Source organism: Monodon monoceros, unplaced genomic scaffold (assembly GCF_005190385.1).
Source record: "Monodon monoceros isolate NGI ecotype Baffin Bay Population unplaced genomic scaffold, NGI_Narwhal_1 Super_Scaffold_5, whole genome shotgun sequence".
Classification (NCBI taxonomy): Eukaryota; Metazoa; Chordata; class Mammalia; order Artiodactyla; family Monodontidae; genus Monodon; species Monodon monoceros.
This window is the reverse complement of record NW_021703782.1, coordinates 21,497,871-21,512,748: the sequence shown is the minus strand read 5'-3', so window position 1 is coordinate 21,512,748 and position 14,878 is coordinate 21,497,871. Positions and strand designations below refer to the sequence as shown.

General features: G+C 53.3%; 1 protein-coding gene across 1 annotated transcript; it reads left to right on the top strand.

Moving 5' to 3' along the window:
• The first annotated feature begins 320 nt into the window (after positions 1–320).
• GADD45G (growth arrest and DNA damage inducible gamma) lies at positions 321–1,882 on the top strand. Its single transcript, XM_029203078.1, has 4 exons — positions 321–481; positions 743–844; positions 973–1,186; positions 1,273–1,882. The coding sequence occupies exons 1-4, from the start codon at positions 429–431 to the stop codon at positions 1,381–1,383; spliced, it is 480 nt and encodes a 159-aa protein (XP_029058911.1). The 5' UTR covers positions 321–428; the 3' UTR covers positions 1,384–1,882.
• Positions 1,883–14,878: the final 12,996 nt, after the last annotated feature.

Sequence of the window (14,878 nt, the reverse complement as noted above, 5' to 3'; positions counted from 1 at the left end):
TGCAGCGTACTATTAGTCAGCAAGGTTTTTTTTTTCTTTTCTTTTTTTAAAACTTTTTCCTTTTAAGGACTTAAGAAAAACAAAAAGGCGAGATGAAATCTGCAGGCTCCAGTCTGCCTGGTAACACCCCGACAAAAGCGGCAGATTTGAGGCATTGTCATCCCCCGCACCCCTCCCCACGTGGCCTTCTGGCACGAGCCTCCGGCCGCCGCCTCATTTGCATCAGAAAGCGGGCGCGGGCCAATGGGCGCGCAGGCTCGCGCCAGCTGGCTGTGCCAAGGGCCCAGCCTATATAAGGGCGCGCGGCGGCGCCGAGTCTAACTAGCTGGTGGTAGGCGCGCCGGTTTGGGCAGTATACCTTCTTGTCTTCGCTCGCGTCCGCTCCGCCCTCTCCTCTTGTGGATAATTTGCTGCTCGCCAATCGCAACATGACTCTGGAAGAAGTTCGCGGCCAGGACACGGTTCCCGAAAGCACGGCCAGGTAGCTCGGCGCCGAGCGTCGGACGTCTTTGGGCTCGGGGATCCTGATCCTGCCCTGGCCGCGGCTGGTTGGGCGTCAGTCTTCGGGCCCGCTGGGGTGGGACCCCGCTGGGTGGGAGCCGGGCGCGAGTGTGCCGGCTGGGCCGGGGGTACGGCACTGAACTGGCGCGCCGGACTTGGGCGCTGGGGGTGCGTCCCCGGGCCTGAGGATCCCGGTGCACCCTCCTGCTAGTCCCCGCTCACGGCGCTGGCTCGTCCGCAGGATGCAGGGCGCCGGGAAAGCGCTGCACGAGCTGCTGCTGTCTGCGCAACGCCAGGGTTGCCTCACCGCCGGCGTCTACGAGTCAGCCAAAGTTCTGAACGTGTGAGTATAGACGCGGCCCGGGCAAGGCGAGCGGGGCGGGAGGAGCGGCAGGGAGACCGGGGAGATGGCGGCGAGGGACACCCCGGGCTCCCCGACCCGACCTCACCACCTCCTGCTCGCCCGCGCAGGGACCCCGACAACGTGACTTTCTGCGTGCTGGCCGCCGACGAGGAGGACGAGGGTGACATCGCGCTGCAGATCCACTTCACTTTGATCCAGGCGTTCTGCTGTGAGAACGACATAGACATCGTGCGCGTGGGCGACGTGCAGAGGCTGGCGGCGATCGTGGGTACCGGCGACGAGGCGGGTGCGCCGGGGGACCTGCACTGCATCCTCATTTCGGTGAGTGTCGCCTTCGTCCCGATGTCGTCCCCGCCCCCGTCATCGGCCAGTGGCCAGCCAGGCTGACCTCTGCGCTCTCCCCGCAGAACCCCAACGAGGATGCATGGAAGGACCCCGCCTTGGAGAAACTCAGCCTGTTCTGCGAGGAGAGTCGCAGCGTCAACGACTGGGTGCCCAATATCACCCTCCCCGAGTGACAGCCCCGCGGGTATCCTTGGTCTGATCGACGTGGTGACGCCCCGGGGCGCCTAGCGCGGGGCTGGCTCTGTGGATGCGCCCTCCGAGGGCGCCGGAGTGCGGCGTGGAGACTGGCAGGCGGGGGCGCGTGGAGAGCGGCGAGGAGGTGCGGCTCCCTCCCGAGGAGGGACCCGGCGGCGGCAGGGGCAGGCTGGCCCCAGCCCAGGACTCTACAAGTGTGGGGAGCGGCTGCTCGCCCAGGAAGGCCGGAGGCGGGACCTTGGCCGCGCGGCCGAGAAGGACGGACTGGCCGGGCAGGGGTGACTCAGCAGCTTGTACCCCGGCAGAAAGGAGGAGAAAGGCAAGGCCAGGCGGCCTGGACTTGTACAACAGTTACAGGAGCTCTGACGGATTTAGCAGTATGCACTGCTGTTTCAAAACGGACACGGGTGATGCTTCATTTTCTAAAGGATTATGCTGCTGCAGCTTTGAGTTTTACAATAAACGTACTGAAACAAACTTATTCTCTTTATTGAAGGCAGGGTATCTTTGTCTGCGGGGAGGTGGCTTGCAGGGCTGTTGACTTCTGAAATTCACGAACTCGATGGCACTTTTTCCATCTTCCTGTTGGGGCTGAATTACAGGCCCCTGGGGTGCTGGAAGTGGGGGAGGGGACGCCAGCTGGGTGTTAGGGCAGAACTTGAGCCCTGCTCCTATTTCTCTCCCTTTAGGAAAAATTTTAAACTCTCAAGACAGGAGCATACTTGGGATAAGACATCAGTGCAGCAGCTGGCCATCCAACCTGATAACAGAGGCCTTTCCCTCCCCTGCCCCTCTCTCTCTTCTGCCCCCTCCTTTCCAACAGCTGCTTATCAGAACAGCTTGCAGGATGCAGCCAGCGCCTTCCTGCACAATGAGCTTTGCCTTCTGCAGGCGCTGCCCTTTGTGGTCCCTGAAGATGGTGGCAGACTGCTCTCAGGAACCTTTTCCTCTTAAAGGAGTGGCACTTTACAGCAATGTCACCAAGGTATTAATATCGCATATGACATGATGACTGTATTTAAGTGTGAGTCATCATTTTGTCATGGCTGTGATAGAACTCAGAAGATCTGAGCAAAAATGGGAAGGCAGCATCTACACAAATAGGTGTGAGCAATTCTGAGTGGGGCCGGCATCTGCTCTCTACTATTTTGAGTGTTCGCTGCCCACATCAGAGTTATGAGGACTGCTGCTATTCACAGCAGCTTTGGAAGACTTATAGGAGAGAAATAATTGAAATCTGTTTTGGCAAAGACTTTCCTTAAGGAGGATCTAGGGGGGAATGTACTGAGCGAATCAATCTTTTTTATTAGACCAATGTTTTGATTTCACGCTGGTGCCTGACTACACCGCTTTTGGCAGGGGAAATATACACGGGGCTAGATTGCTGTTAGCAAGCTGCCCAGGGGTCCATTGAGCCTTCTAGGCAAAGGAGGGGTAGTGTGCTATTTTTCTAAGAAGAAAATTCTACCGATTTTTCAGCAGTCCTAGGTAGCTTGATTGGGTGCCACTTTTTAAGCTCTCCAAATCGTGAAAGAATTAACAGAACAGGACTGTACAAACGTAATTATTTCTACTGTAAGGAAAACGTCTTGTTTCACATTCACCAGCTCTTAAAATCCCCCTTGACAGAGGCCCAGTGAAATAATTCAGCTGTGTTTGTGCCCAAGTTTCATTCCTATTTCACCTACGGCTGCTCAAAACCTTGAGTTTTCCTGGTTGAAGTGGAGCCTTGCAGGGTGGGTCTCTACAGCAGTCTGCATTCTGGCCTAATGACCATTTTCCACAGCATGCTATAGTAAACACAAATGGGGCATAATTACTTTAAAATGTACCCTTCAATGAGTAAATGTAGCAGAGCATTGCATAGAGCAGGCGGCAGACCCTCCTGCTGGCCCACTGAACCTTGTAGAATAGTCACTTGGCAGACCTTAAGAAACTTGGCTTTCTCGGACTAGAATTTACAGTAGGGGCAACTGTTGGAGCCCCAGGGGCTAGGAAAATTTACAGGGAAAAAAAAATGCATGCTTGGACATAGTGCCAGCCCCAAAGCTTGTGCTTAATTTTTTTGTGGGAGGTGTGAACAAGCATTTAATGCTATTAAAATGAAATACTCCATAGGATAGGTAATAAAATGCACGGTGCTTATAAACACATTATCGTATTCATACTTCCAACAACTCTAAGTGGTAATGCTTAGATAAACTAATTATCGCATGCACGGTGAGGTGATCCATGCAGACTGTTTAGCACGATGCCCTGCATCTAGAAAGCACTGGATGAATGTTAATGACAGTAATACTGTATTTATGATGAAAGAGTTTGTTAAAGATCATAGAAATCAAGTGGACTGGTGGATTTGGACCAGGCTGTCTGGTTCCAGGGCCCAACACTGCTTGCTGTGCCACACATCTGGGAAGGAAGACTTACTTTCATAACTTTACACGTTTATAAAAGTTTTATGTATTCATTGCAGAAAACTTGTAAAACACAAAAACAGGAAAGAAAAAAGTGCTGTAATGGGTCGTCTCCACATTTTGGTGTATTTCCTTCTCGCATTTTCTACATCTCTGAGGGGTACATACCATGCAATATACAAAACCACATGCAACATTTTTTAAGAAGCTCATCTTCCCCTGCATTTGGTTGTCTCCTGCTTCTTTTCCTTCACATTCTGTTGCATGCCCCCATGTCACTCAGTGACCTTGGAGGTCAGGGTCTTCAGCGCTGCAGCAGGCTCCAGCACAGGAGTGACAGCGCCCACTGGTTAGGGAGCCCTATTTACCCCACAGGCCTCACCAAGCAAGACAGATGCCAGCTGTTTGTAGGCCCTGAAGCAAGGCTGTGCCCACCCCAGGGCAATGAGTGTCAATCACGCTCATCTTTTAGTTCAGACAAAATTGTTTGCATCTGATCATGGCTATAAAAAATTGCACTGGCAGAAACGCTGTTGTAAAGATGAAACGAATACAGAAATGAAAGAGGGAGTAGCTCTGGGGATCAGGCAACCCTCGTACACACAAGGAGCTGGGGCTTCCATTCTCTCTTTGGTAAGACAAGAGGACAAAATGATTACCAAGATTTGTTTTAATTTTAAAGGCTGTCATTCTAGGTATTATACATTTAATGAAAACATTAGCCTCAGTGGCACAATGGGTATCGCTCTCGAGGCTCACAGAGAGCCATTTAAAAACAGCGACAGGGTTTTTTGGAAGCAAAGCAAGGATGTCGGCAAACAAAGCAAGGCTGTGAGGTCAGTTCAGGGTATTTATTTTCCCTTCTTTTCAGAGTTCTTGAGCTTTTCTGTTGGTTTCTCCAAGCTATCAGCCCGTACACTCCTCATGGGGTGTGTCCCCCCAGAGGTCAAAAGGAAACTGTCCTTCCCCAGCCACTGAGAAGACACTTGACAGCCTAACTGGGGCAGTGAGGTGTGATCCTGTGTGGAGAGACCAGCTGGGGACGGGGGTATGCCTGGACCCATGAGGAGCCTTCGATTTCTGTTGTAGGGCAAAGTTATACTTGGTCTTTGGAAGCAGCCTTGTTTTCAAATCTAGCTCAAACTTTCGTTCTTTATCTTCCAGGAGATATTTCTCTTCTCTTGGCAAATAAGGTGTGCACATGAAGAGCTCCTGATTTATGTTCTCTCTTCCAGGCGGCGAGGAGGGTGTGGCCAGCAGTCATCTGTGAGGGGTGAGGGCTGCTTGCAAGAGTCTGGATTCCAGGAGGTGGATTTCCTGCTGGAAGCTGCTGGAAACACCCCCAGGGCTGCAAGATTCCAGCCCAACAGGCAGCAAAGACCTTTAGAGCCTCTGTGAGCTGGGCCTGGGAGGGGCTGCTGCTTCTCCACCTCATGGTGAGGAGGTGGGCACGGCCCTTGGCTACTGGGTTTGGGGGTGGGAGATGGGCTACTCATTCATTCATCCCCTCATTCATTTGTCCATTGGTTCCTTCATTCATTCAGTTGGCAATTACTGTTTGGAGCACAGTTCTAGGTGTGGACTCCTGACGGGTTCTTGTGGACCTGAGTGGCTTGTTGCAGGTGAGTGTTTGGGTAGGGGAGGGGGGCGTCCAGCTGTGTCCCACACCCATTGGATCCTTGTTTTCAAGGCTGGCCAAGGGCTGTCTGGCACCTTGGGGCTGCTTCCAGGGCGGCTGGGAGTATGTGATCAGAACGTGGGGTCTACCTGCCCGTGACGTTTGGAACCTGGCCTAATTGCCTGGTAATGTAATATTTTGGTCAAAGCCAAGTTCTCTTTCTTATTGCTGCTGTGGCTTCCTGTTGCACAGAATAGATGCATTTGTCTCTCTCCAGCTTCTGGATGTGGGGACTGCAGATCAGTGAAATACAGGAAAGCAAGCATGTTTCTTGTGGTCTGAAAACCTCAGTGGAGACAGTAAAATCAGTCATGGGAACATTGTTCAAAAGACCTAGAAGCTTTTTTCCCTCCAAATGGGCTCTAATCCTATAACTGCTGAGCATTTCTGTATCTCATACCAAGTGATTGATGTGGTTTTACTTTATCACCTCAAGGGGAGGTGGGATCTGCTGCCGGTTTTCATGATTCTTTTTCTTCAGTGTTTGGGGTTTGCTTTGGGTTGAAGTTTGCAAGCTCTTTGGTTATGCAGGTTAGTGGTTGAAGTGATTCAGCTTTTTTTGTGGTTTCTGCAGTTATCCCCCAACTTTGTGATGGTGGCCTAGGTGACATTCACTTACATCATGTCTTTCCTGAGTGGGAGTAATTCTGGAGGATGATTTCAAATTTGTTGGATTTTTATTATGATAAAGTACAGGTGAATAGAATTGTAAGCAGCAACACTATTATAGCAATAAATAGCAAAATGGAAAGAAAAGAAACAGACTGGAGAAAGCATCCTCTCTCTCAGCAAGATCAAAGTTCTGTAGAGTGATTCACAGCAGCAAAGTGATTCCTGGAACTCTTTGCAAGGAGAGGAATTCGATGCTAAAATTCCAGGAAGGAGGAGACTGATGGTGGATTAGGCACAGCTATCGGGAGACCCATTAAAAACCATTGTGCATTCATTTTCTGTCCTTGGATTTCTGCAAATCACTCAAGTTCTGATTCTGTGGGCCCAAAACAATGATGAGATAAAGCCCACGGATGTGTTGGTTGGCCCATAGTCATCACATGCTCAGCTTGGCTAGCCGGGGGATCGGGGTCCTACTGGGCAGCCTCAGAGCCCATGCTCCCATTCCCCGTGCAGTCAGGGCCAGGACTACCAGGCACTCTCCCTCCAAATGGTCTCCAGGCCCCTGGGCCCCCAGGTTCTCCAAAAGCACAGAGAACACTGCGGAGAAACCACTACCCACCCAGGTGCAGCTGAGGAAGCCAGAGGGAAATGTGGGCCAGGGTTGAAGCCCTGTGCCTTTGCTGGGCCACCCAGCCTTGGCCATCAGGGACTCCTCTGCCCAAGCAGAAGCCCTTGTCCTGCACCAATCCTGATTATGCTGTTGGAGAAGAAGCTGTCCACCCAATTCCGGCAGCCTATTCCACGATAAGGGGACTATTGTACCTCTCAGCTCCCATGACAGCCTGGCCGATGGGCCAAGGCCTGGGCTAGACCTTGTTCGCTCCCTCTCTGGTCACCAGCCGCCAGCAGTGCCCCTGTAGTTGGACCTGCCCTTCCTGCTGCAGAAACATCTCTTTATCTCCCTACCTGTGCCTCCCTCCCCACCTGTCCCTCCCTCCCCACCTTTTCCTCTCCTCCATACCTGTCTCTCTCCTCCACACCTTTGGTGCAGGGTCTCCTCTTCTCAGATCTAGACCCTCCAGCCCCTCTGTGCTGGTCTTGAGCTGCCTGTCTGCCCCCCTGTTGTCATCCCCACCTCCCACATTGCTGGCAGTCAATTACCTTCTCATGACACCGGTGTCATCGTGTTACCCCCTTTCCCTGGAGACTATTGGGACCAACAGATTCTTGTTGCTTCACTGCCCTTCCCTGCTCCAAACATCAGGCACATCTCCTCCCACTTCTTCACGGGCCTCCTCCTCTACCCTCTCAAGTCTCCTCTTACATATTGTGGAGATCTGTTTACAAGCCTGAGTGTTCCTCACAGAGAGGGAGAGGGTTTCACCTGAAATACCTTGACTCCATCATGGTACTTGGGACAGGCTCACTCTACGGTCTCACTGGGTGGAAGGAAGCTGTGTTCTCTGGAGGATGGACGCACATCATCCTTACATCCTGCCATGTAGTCTATAACAACTGCACTTTGAATGCTTAATGAGAGAGGGAGAAGTAGAACCATGTAAGCAGGAACGTTGGTTTGGTGTCTGTCGTAGGAGCTGGGGTAGGATTTGCTCTTTCATCATCATCGTCATCATTTGATCACCATGGTCACCATCATCACCAAGCACATTTGCCGAGTGCCCATCTGGTATCGGAATATAGATCCTAGACAATTTGAAGATGTTAAACTTTACAAGAAGCAACACCAATTTTAAAAAAATCAATAGGAAGACAAACAGTGAGAATCACTCACTTCAAGAAGCATGCAAGAGGAAGAGCAGGGAGCAGGCAGTGAAATTGTGAACACGGACTACACAGTGGGAGGGTCTTGGCTCTCTTCTGCAGAAAGCAGGAAACCGTAGCGCATCCTGCATAGAAGCAGGATGGGGCCTCATGGGGATGGGAACAGCAGTCAGCCACTGAGGACTGACCTGGGTGTGGGGTGTTCCTGGGGGGACAGGATGGCTTCTGAAGGTTCCAGTGTGTCTGATACTCCTAGGGCCTGGGGAGACCTGGCAGCAGCAAGTGTTGAAGTGAAGGTAGGCCCAGGGGTCCCTCAGCAGCTTGAGGACTTTGGCAATTGTCTCAGTTTCCCTGCAGAACAAACCATCCCCAAACTGTCTCTCATGATTGGCTCACTTGGGCTCTGCAATCCTTTTGCTCCACCTGGAGCTGCCTGAGATGGTACCTGGAAGGCCTGGTGGAAGACTGGACTTGGCCAAGGTGCCAGGATGTCTGAGCGGCTCTCCCTCCCCATGCGGCCTCCCCCTGAGCATCCTACATAGGCGTGGTGCCATCCCTGCTGGATTCTGTTGGTTCACTGGAGCCACAGGCCTGCTTAAGTACGGGAGTGTGATTCCTGGGACGGTGGTCCCGGGGTGCCCTCTTGGAGAGTAGCTTGGAGTCCTGTTTCGGAGTCAGGTTTGAGCTAGTGAGTCCCTCGGAGGTGTATTTAAATGACATAACCCACTCCGAGGGAAGAACAACATCAAAGTACAAAATGTAATCATCCATAAACTTTTAGTTGGTGAGCGCTGCTGCTCTTCGCTAGGAAAAGTCTTCTTTAAAGGATGTTTACAAACACTGAAAATTGCTTAGATAAATTCCACAGAAGACACACCCCCTCCTCAGCTCAGTGCATGGTTATTCAGCAAGTTGGCATGAGGGTGTGTTGTGGTCCACATGGACAATTTACTGGTACCCGAGGGTGCCAGGCTTTGTGCCCTCCAGCCTTGCAGATGTGGTATCAGCCCCGCCCCCCCTCCCCATAGCCTTCCCCGGCCAGACCCTGCCACCCCCCCCAAGCAAAGCCCCAGGACTTGACTTCCCTGCACCTCCACCCTGACCCAGGTCCCCTCAGATGTTCCCCCATGGAGAGTATGGCTTCACATTTCTGAAAGATGGATCCTTTATCTGAAACATCTGGGTGGTCTGAGCATCTGTTAGACAGTGAGTGGGTTCAGTGATGGGGAGGCCATCAGATTGTGCAAAGAGGAGCCGTTCAGCGGGGGCTGAGAGACCCTCGCGCACTGGGAGTCAGCCGGGGCTGGACGTGCACCTCCGGGTGCAGTGAGGAAGGGGTTTCAGTTCTAATCCAGACCTCTGTTAACTCACTGTTCTTCCCTTTTTGGTGGGAAAAAATAAGGTAATTTCATAGAATGGTTTAGGTTTGAGTACTAAAACTATCAACTAGTACAATGTGCTAAAATCTGGAATCGAGTCGGGGTGCAGTTGTGCTTGGCACTCTCCAGCACAGGATCCCTGGGCCCCCTCTGGTCGGTGCCTGGAAGAGGGCATTGCCCAGGCTCTGCCCCAGGGCTTCTCCTTGGACTTGGCCAACCGGAGGGTCGGGGGGAGAGGTCGGTGTTTCTTCCCTCTCCCTCCTGCTTTGGAGCCCTGTCCCTGGCAGTGCCCTGCCCCCTGCATCACACCTATGTCAGAAGCCCCTCCCCATGTGCTCTGGGCTGACCACCTCCCCTGAGAACACCTGGCCTTGAGCCCAGCATACCTGACCCTCCTCTCCCCTGTCATTGGCCAAAGCAAGGTCTGCGACTGTGCCTAAATCAGAAAGCCGCACACCCGACACATGCCTGCATGGAAGGGCCAACGCTGAGACCTGACTATCGGTGGCACCCACTCGGACCCCCTTTGCCAGCAGGTGCACCAGCCACTCTTGCTTTGCAGAATCGCCCTTGGCCACAGGGTGCCTTCAGCCAGGGCAGGCTGCCTCTCCTCAGCGGAAGACCTCAGACAGAGGAGGTGCGAAGGGCCACTCCATGGCATCCATGTGGGACTCACATGGTGCTCTCAGAAGGGAGTCAGGCAGAGGCCCCTCAATGCTCTCCAGCCTCCTCATGACCCCTCTCCCAAAAGCATCCCGTCAGTCACTTGAACTGAGGCCCTGTGTCAGCCTCTAGGGTCTGGGGAGGAATGCCCCCGCTTACTGGCTGGGTCATCTGAAAGGCAGGACCACCTCACAGGTGGTGTGAGGATGCAGAGGGGCAAATGCATGCAAAGGGCCTGGAAGCAAGCCTGCAGGACGAGGCCTGCAGAGGACATGGCCAGAGCCACCTCAGCTTGTTTGGTGGTTTTAAGGACTAGGGAGGTCCCCCATTTATACAAAGCAACAGAACTGGAGACATTGTGCAGCCCTCCTATGCACTTTTCTCTGCTGACAGGAGGACAGTTGGGCACTAAATGACAAGCTCAAAAAGTCGCTCAGCCCCAAGGCTCAGGCCACCTGCAGGCGTGGCTCCAGGTCCTGCTGTCCACTGTGGCACAGGCCTCTTTGCTCAGATGTGGCGAGGGACAGGCCGTGGCCAGTGAGGCAGAGGGGGCAGGGGATCTTCCAGGGCTGCCTTTGGGGACTGGGGAGAAATGTGCCTAAGAGGAAGGCTAGGGACCCCGAGCAGGGTCCCAGGGGCCACTCTTGCCGGCTTCCACCAGATTCTGTCTGGTGGCTCTTCTTGGCCCTGGGGAGAGCAGCCCGCAAGCGTCTGCCCATCTCCTGGGGTTTTGTACAGCGTCTGGGGCCCTGGAGACTTCTCCTTCCCATCAAGCCCCGGGCAGTGCTGCAGCTGCAGGTCCCTGGATCATGCTGTGAGCTCTGAGGGCACAGAGGCTCCCCCCTGTACCCCTTAGGTTCGGGGGGGCTAACCCAAAAGTTACCCTGAATGGGAGTTTCTGCTTTCATTTAACACACGACGGCCCACAGCGTGCTAGTTCTGGCTGACCCCTGGCAGGAAAGGGGTCTGCCCCACCCTGTGGATTGGACCCTGTAGAGGTAGCCATGGAGAAGAAGAGAGGTGCCAGCCACCTGATGAGGCAGGAGCTGGTCCCAGGCCCCTGCCCCTATTAGGCATGAGGCCAGGCTCTGTGTTAGGAGCCTGGAGAGTGGGGGAGTTGGGGGCCTGCATTTGAATTCCTGACCATGGACCACTTTCCAGCTGTGACCTCAGGATTCTTGGAACCTCTCTGAGTGTTGATGTCCATATTTTCAAGAACTCTGACCTCGCACAGTACCTGTGGGCTCAGAGGTACCTAATGCACCTATTGGTTCCAGACCTGAGGTCTGGTTGGGTTGTTGTCAGTCCCTGCCTCAGTCACTCAGTGTCTCTAGGAACAAGCTAGAGGCCTTTTTGCTCTTAAACAAAGCATTGAAGTCCATGAGCTCTTCAAGTCTCACAGTTATAAGATTCCAACTTTCTACGGTCCCACAAAAATCTGTTCTATTAGCAGCTTCCTCCAACACACCCACACACTCATTCATACACACACACATCTCCATAGTCCTCTGTTGTGAGGCCCAATCTCTCAACCTTGCCGGACCTGCAGCTATGAAATGAAGTCAGCAGGCTTTGCTTTACCGACTTCAGATGGCCAAGGATGCATGAATAAAAGGGAAGCTCCCTTTCAGAGGGTGAAGGTGCCCTGAGAAAGACAAGAACCCCAGGCTCAATGGCATGGCCGTGTCCTGCGAGAGCCTTTCAAACATGCCTGGCAGTTTGTTTTTAAAATTGTGAGCGCTGGAAAACAACAGACAGTGCTTCTCTGGATTTTATTTCACTCTCCCAGGCTGCACTTTCTGAGATGTACTCTCTCACCCTTGTCTTCCTCTGACTGTCACCAAGCCACAAGCTGCACAAAATCTCAGTGCTTGCATTCCTTTTTCCTTGCTTTTGCTCCTATCCGTGGAGGCTGACATCTGTCTCAAAAAATGCAGGGAGGCAACCCTATTTCAGAGCTGAAGGATCCAAAAGGTCTCTGCCTTTCCCACAGGGTAACTATTCATCCCAACTCTTTCCTACAAGCATTCTCTGTCCACAGCACTTGCCTTATTATTGTTTTTCTCAGGGCTGCAAATTACTTCAAATAAACAAGCTAGTACGTAAAAAGTAATGGCTGGAACGCTTGGTTTCCACTAAATGATTAAACTATGGGAACATTGCGACTTCTGGAATACCAGGGTAAGGTGATAGATAGACAGCCGGTGCACAGAATGTTCTGTTCTGAGCTGCAGGTTGGTGGCTTTCATTCTCGTGCTTGGCCTTGCACAGGTTAGCAGTCAGTGAGGAGAACTTGAGCTCTCAGGGTTCCCTGGGAGCCTGTCTCCTTTGCCCGGGGCCAGGTTCTGGCGCAGAGAGTGGATTCCAGAGCCGGCCCTGCCTGCACTGCTTGTGTGCCTGGCTGACAAGCTCACCTCAGCAAGATGGAAGCTGCCGTTTGCATATCTTCAGGGAGCAGAGGCTCCCCAGATAAAGCTTTCTGGTGGGCGGGGCAGGAAGAAAACTCTCGGGCTGGGGTCTGCTCCAGGTCAAACCTGCGGGAAGGCAGATTCCCTAGCAAGTGAAGCTGCCCCTGCCCAGGGCTGGCCCCACTAACTGATCCTGGCCCCCAGCCTCTCCGTCTCCTCTTCCGCCCATTGAGCCCACTCAGACGTCTCTTGTGGGGCCACTGCTGAAGCCGACTGAGTAAAGACGTGAAGGTGCCCCGTGTGACCCTGTCCATAGTGGACGCCCTGTAAAGGTTGGATCCCTCTCTCCTACCTGGAACGTGAGCAATGCTGATTTTCTACCGCACGTTGAACGTGAGACTGCAGCTTCACCTAGGGACTCCCCACCCCACAACCTGACCCTGGGGTAATTACGTCTGCATGGCCATCAGGCTGACCCCCGGGGGCAACCTCGCCTTGGTCAACCTTTCCCATTAACGCATCCTGACCACCCCAGGGCTCACTTCTCAGGGAACGCACGGGGGCTCTGGGAAGCTGTTCAGTAGGACTGTCTGTGTCTCATCATTCACCATCAGGGAAATGTGTATTTCTCAACACGGACACCATGGGAGGTTTCCTGGAAGGAGGATCTACTGGAGTTGCTGGGGACAACAGCAAATGAACTCAGGAGACAGAGAAGCCACCAGGAGAGACACGTACTCTGGAGGGTGAGGAAGCTGGGCCACAGGCAGCCCAGCTGATCATGAAAGGGATTAAAGTACTTGTGGTACATGGTGAGGTGGCATTTCTGTTTTATTGGAAAACGAAAGGAGAGAGGGTTTCCCGGTAGCCTTGGTGTGTCACACCATCTTTCTGGCAGAGAGTGAAGGCCACCAGACATGGGGATGGAATGGCTCTGCAGTCCCCAGAGGCCTTGCAGAGCTACTGTGTCATAAGCCAGAGAGCAACTGAAATTACACATACGTCCACATTTGCTGTTGTTGAAAGATCATCGAAGCAAGGTTCCCGGGGCTCAGCTTTGTGGCCCTTCTCAAGCTGGTCCAGGAATTGTGTATCACAGCTGGACTTCTTGGATATCTGCTGAAATCAAGGAGCCAGATGAGAGGGAGGGAAATAATCTGAGTGAGAAGGAGGGGGGAACCGGAGCCAACTCTCTCGGTGACTTGGGATGACCTGCCCTTGTCCTCACACTGCCCTGTAGCCTTCTGCTGGCAGGACCTCGTGTACTGCTGATATCTTTATCTCTGTGTTAAGTGGTACTTTACCTTTAGTTTTCTGGTTCTCCATCAACACAGCTTGCCATCTTCCCTTCCTGCCTTCTTTCTTGGCACTGAAGACACACACCTGCCTGCCTTTCCAATCTTTCTGGCAGGCCTGGGGTAGCAAGAGGAGGGCAGGAGGTTGCCAGCAGGATCCCCCTCCAGCAGTGGGCTGTGCTGAGAAAGTGCAGGAAAAGCAGGTGGGCCCTGTAGGCTCCTGGCCACTGTTAGGCTATGTCCCTTCAGAGTGGCTCGCCAGGGCCCTGCCTGGTCAGTTTGCTCAGTCCTGGGTCATGTGCGCGTGTTCCATACACAGGCCGTCCAGGAGGAAAGGATCAGAAACAACCACCCCCCACCTCGTGGGCCAAGGAAACTGCTGCCCATATGAGAGGGCCTCGGCACCCCACGGCCAGCTGGTTTGCAGCCAGGCGGTACTGAGCGTCCTTTGTTTCTCGCAGCGATGACTTGCCTCTTTGGGTCAATTATGCAGCCTAAGAGCTGTTATTACTTCTGAACAAAGTGTGCCTTGCAGCCTGTGGCAGCTTTAAGGGCAGCCCTGCCAACCAGCACCCTGCCACCCTCCAAAGACGGGGGAGAGGGCGCCCCCAGCAGGTGGTGTTTGCTTGGCTGGCTGCTTGGTCTTGTGGCCACCACCCTGCCAGGGCCATGAGTTACCAGAGGGCATTTGCTTGTTCGGGAGGCCAATGGGAGAAGCTGACGTGCCGGGGGGATGCTCAGAGGGCCTCCTTTTGACCTGCCTTGGAGGCCAGCTCAGCAGTGTGAAGAAAAGCTGTGGGGCTCAGTTTGTCCCTGGGTGCCTCGCTGAAGAGAACTGAAGCTCAACGCACAACAGGTGAGAGGGGGCAGCTCCAGGGGCGGGGCTCCTGGGAAGCGGGATTTGGGATTTGGAGGGAAGCTCAGAGCTCCCTTAGTCCTAATCTCTACCAGCCTAGGATCCACGTCTCCAGCGCCTCTGCGGCTCATCTCTGATTTTCCATGATTTCCACGGGTCCTTAAAGAGAGGGTGAGCCCCACACCTGCCAGTGGGTGTTATAATGTGGTTCTAGATGGCCCGCCTCAGCATGTCTTTGACCAGGGTCGTGAACCCCATGAACAGGAGCTGTGCATTCTCTGTGGTGGCTCATGCAGAGCCCAGCACAGATGAGCTGACCTCAGGTAGTTCTGGAGACAAACTACTAACTATGACAAAACCCAAGTAGACAGTGCAGAAATCTC

What these genes read in the sequence shown, in the direction of transcription:
- GADD45G (XM_029203078.1), top strand. Translation starts at nt 429, where the DNA reads ATGACTCTGGAAGAAGTTCGCGGCCAGGACACGGTTCCCGAAAGCACG. An exon ending in GTTCCCGAAAGCACGGCCAG is followed by an intron (nt 482 to 742) that starts GTAGCTCGGCGC and finishes GCTCGTCCGCAG; the next exon opens with GATGCAGGGCGCCGGGAAAG. An exon ending in TCAGCCAAAGTTCTGAACGT is followed by an intron (nt 845 to 972) that starts GTGAGTATAGAC and finishes TCGCCCGCGCAG; the next exon opens with GGACCCCGACAACGTGACTT.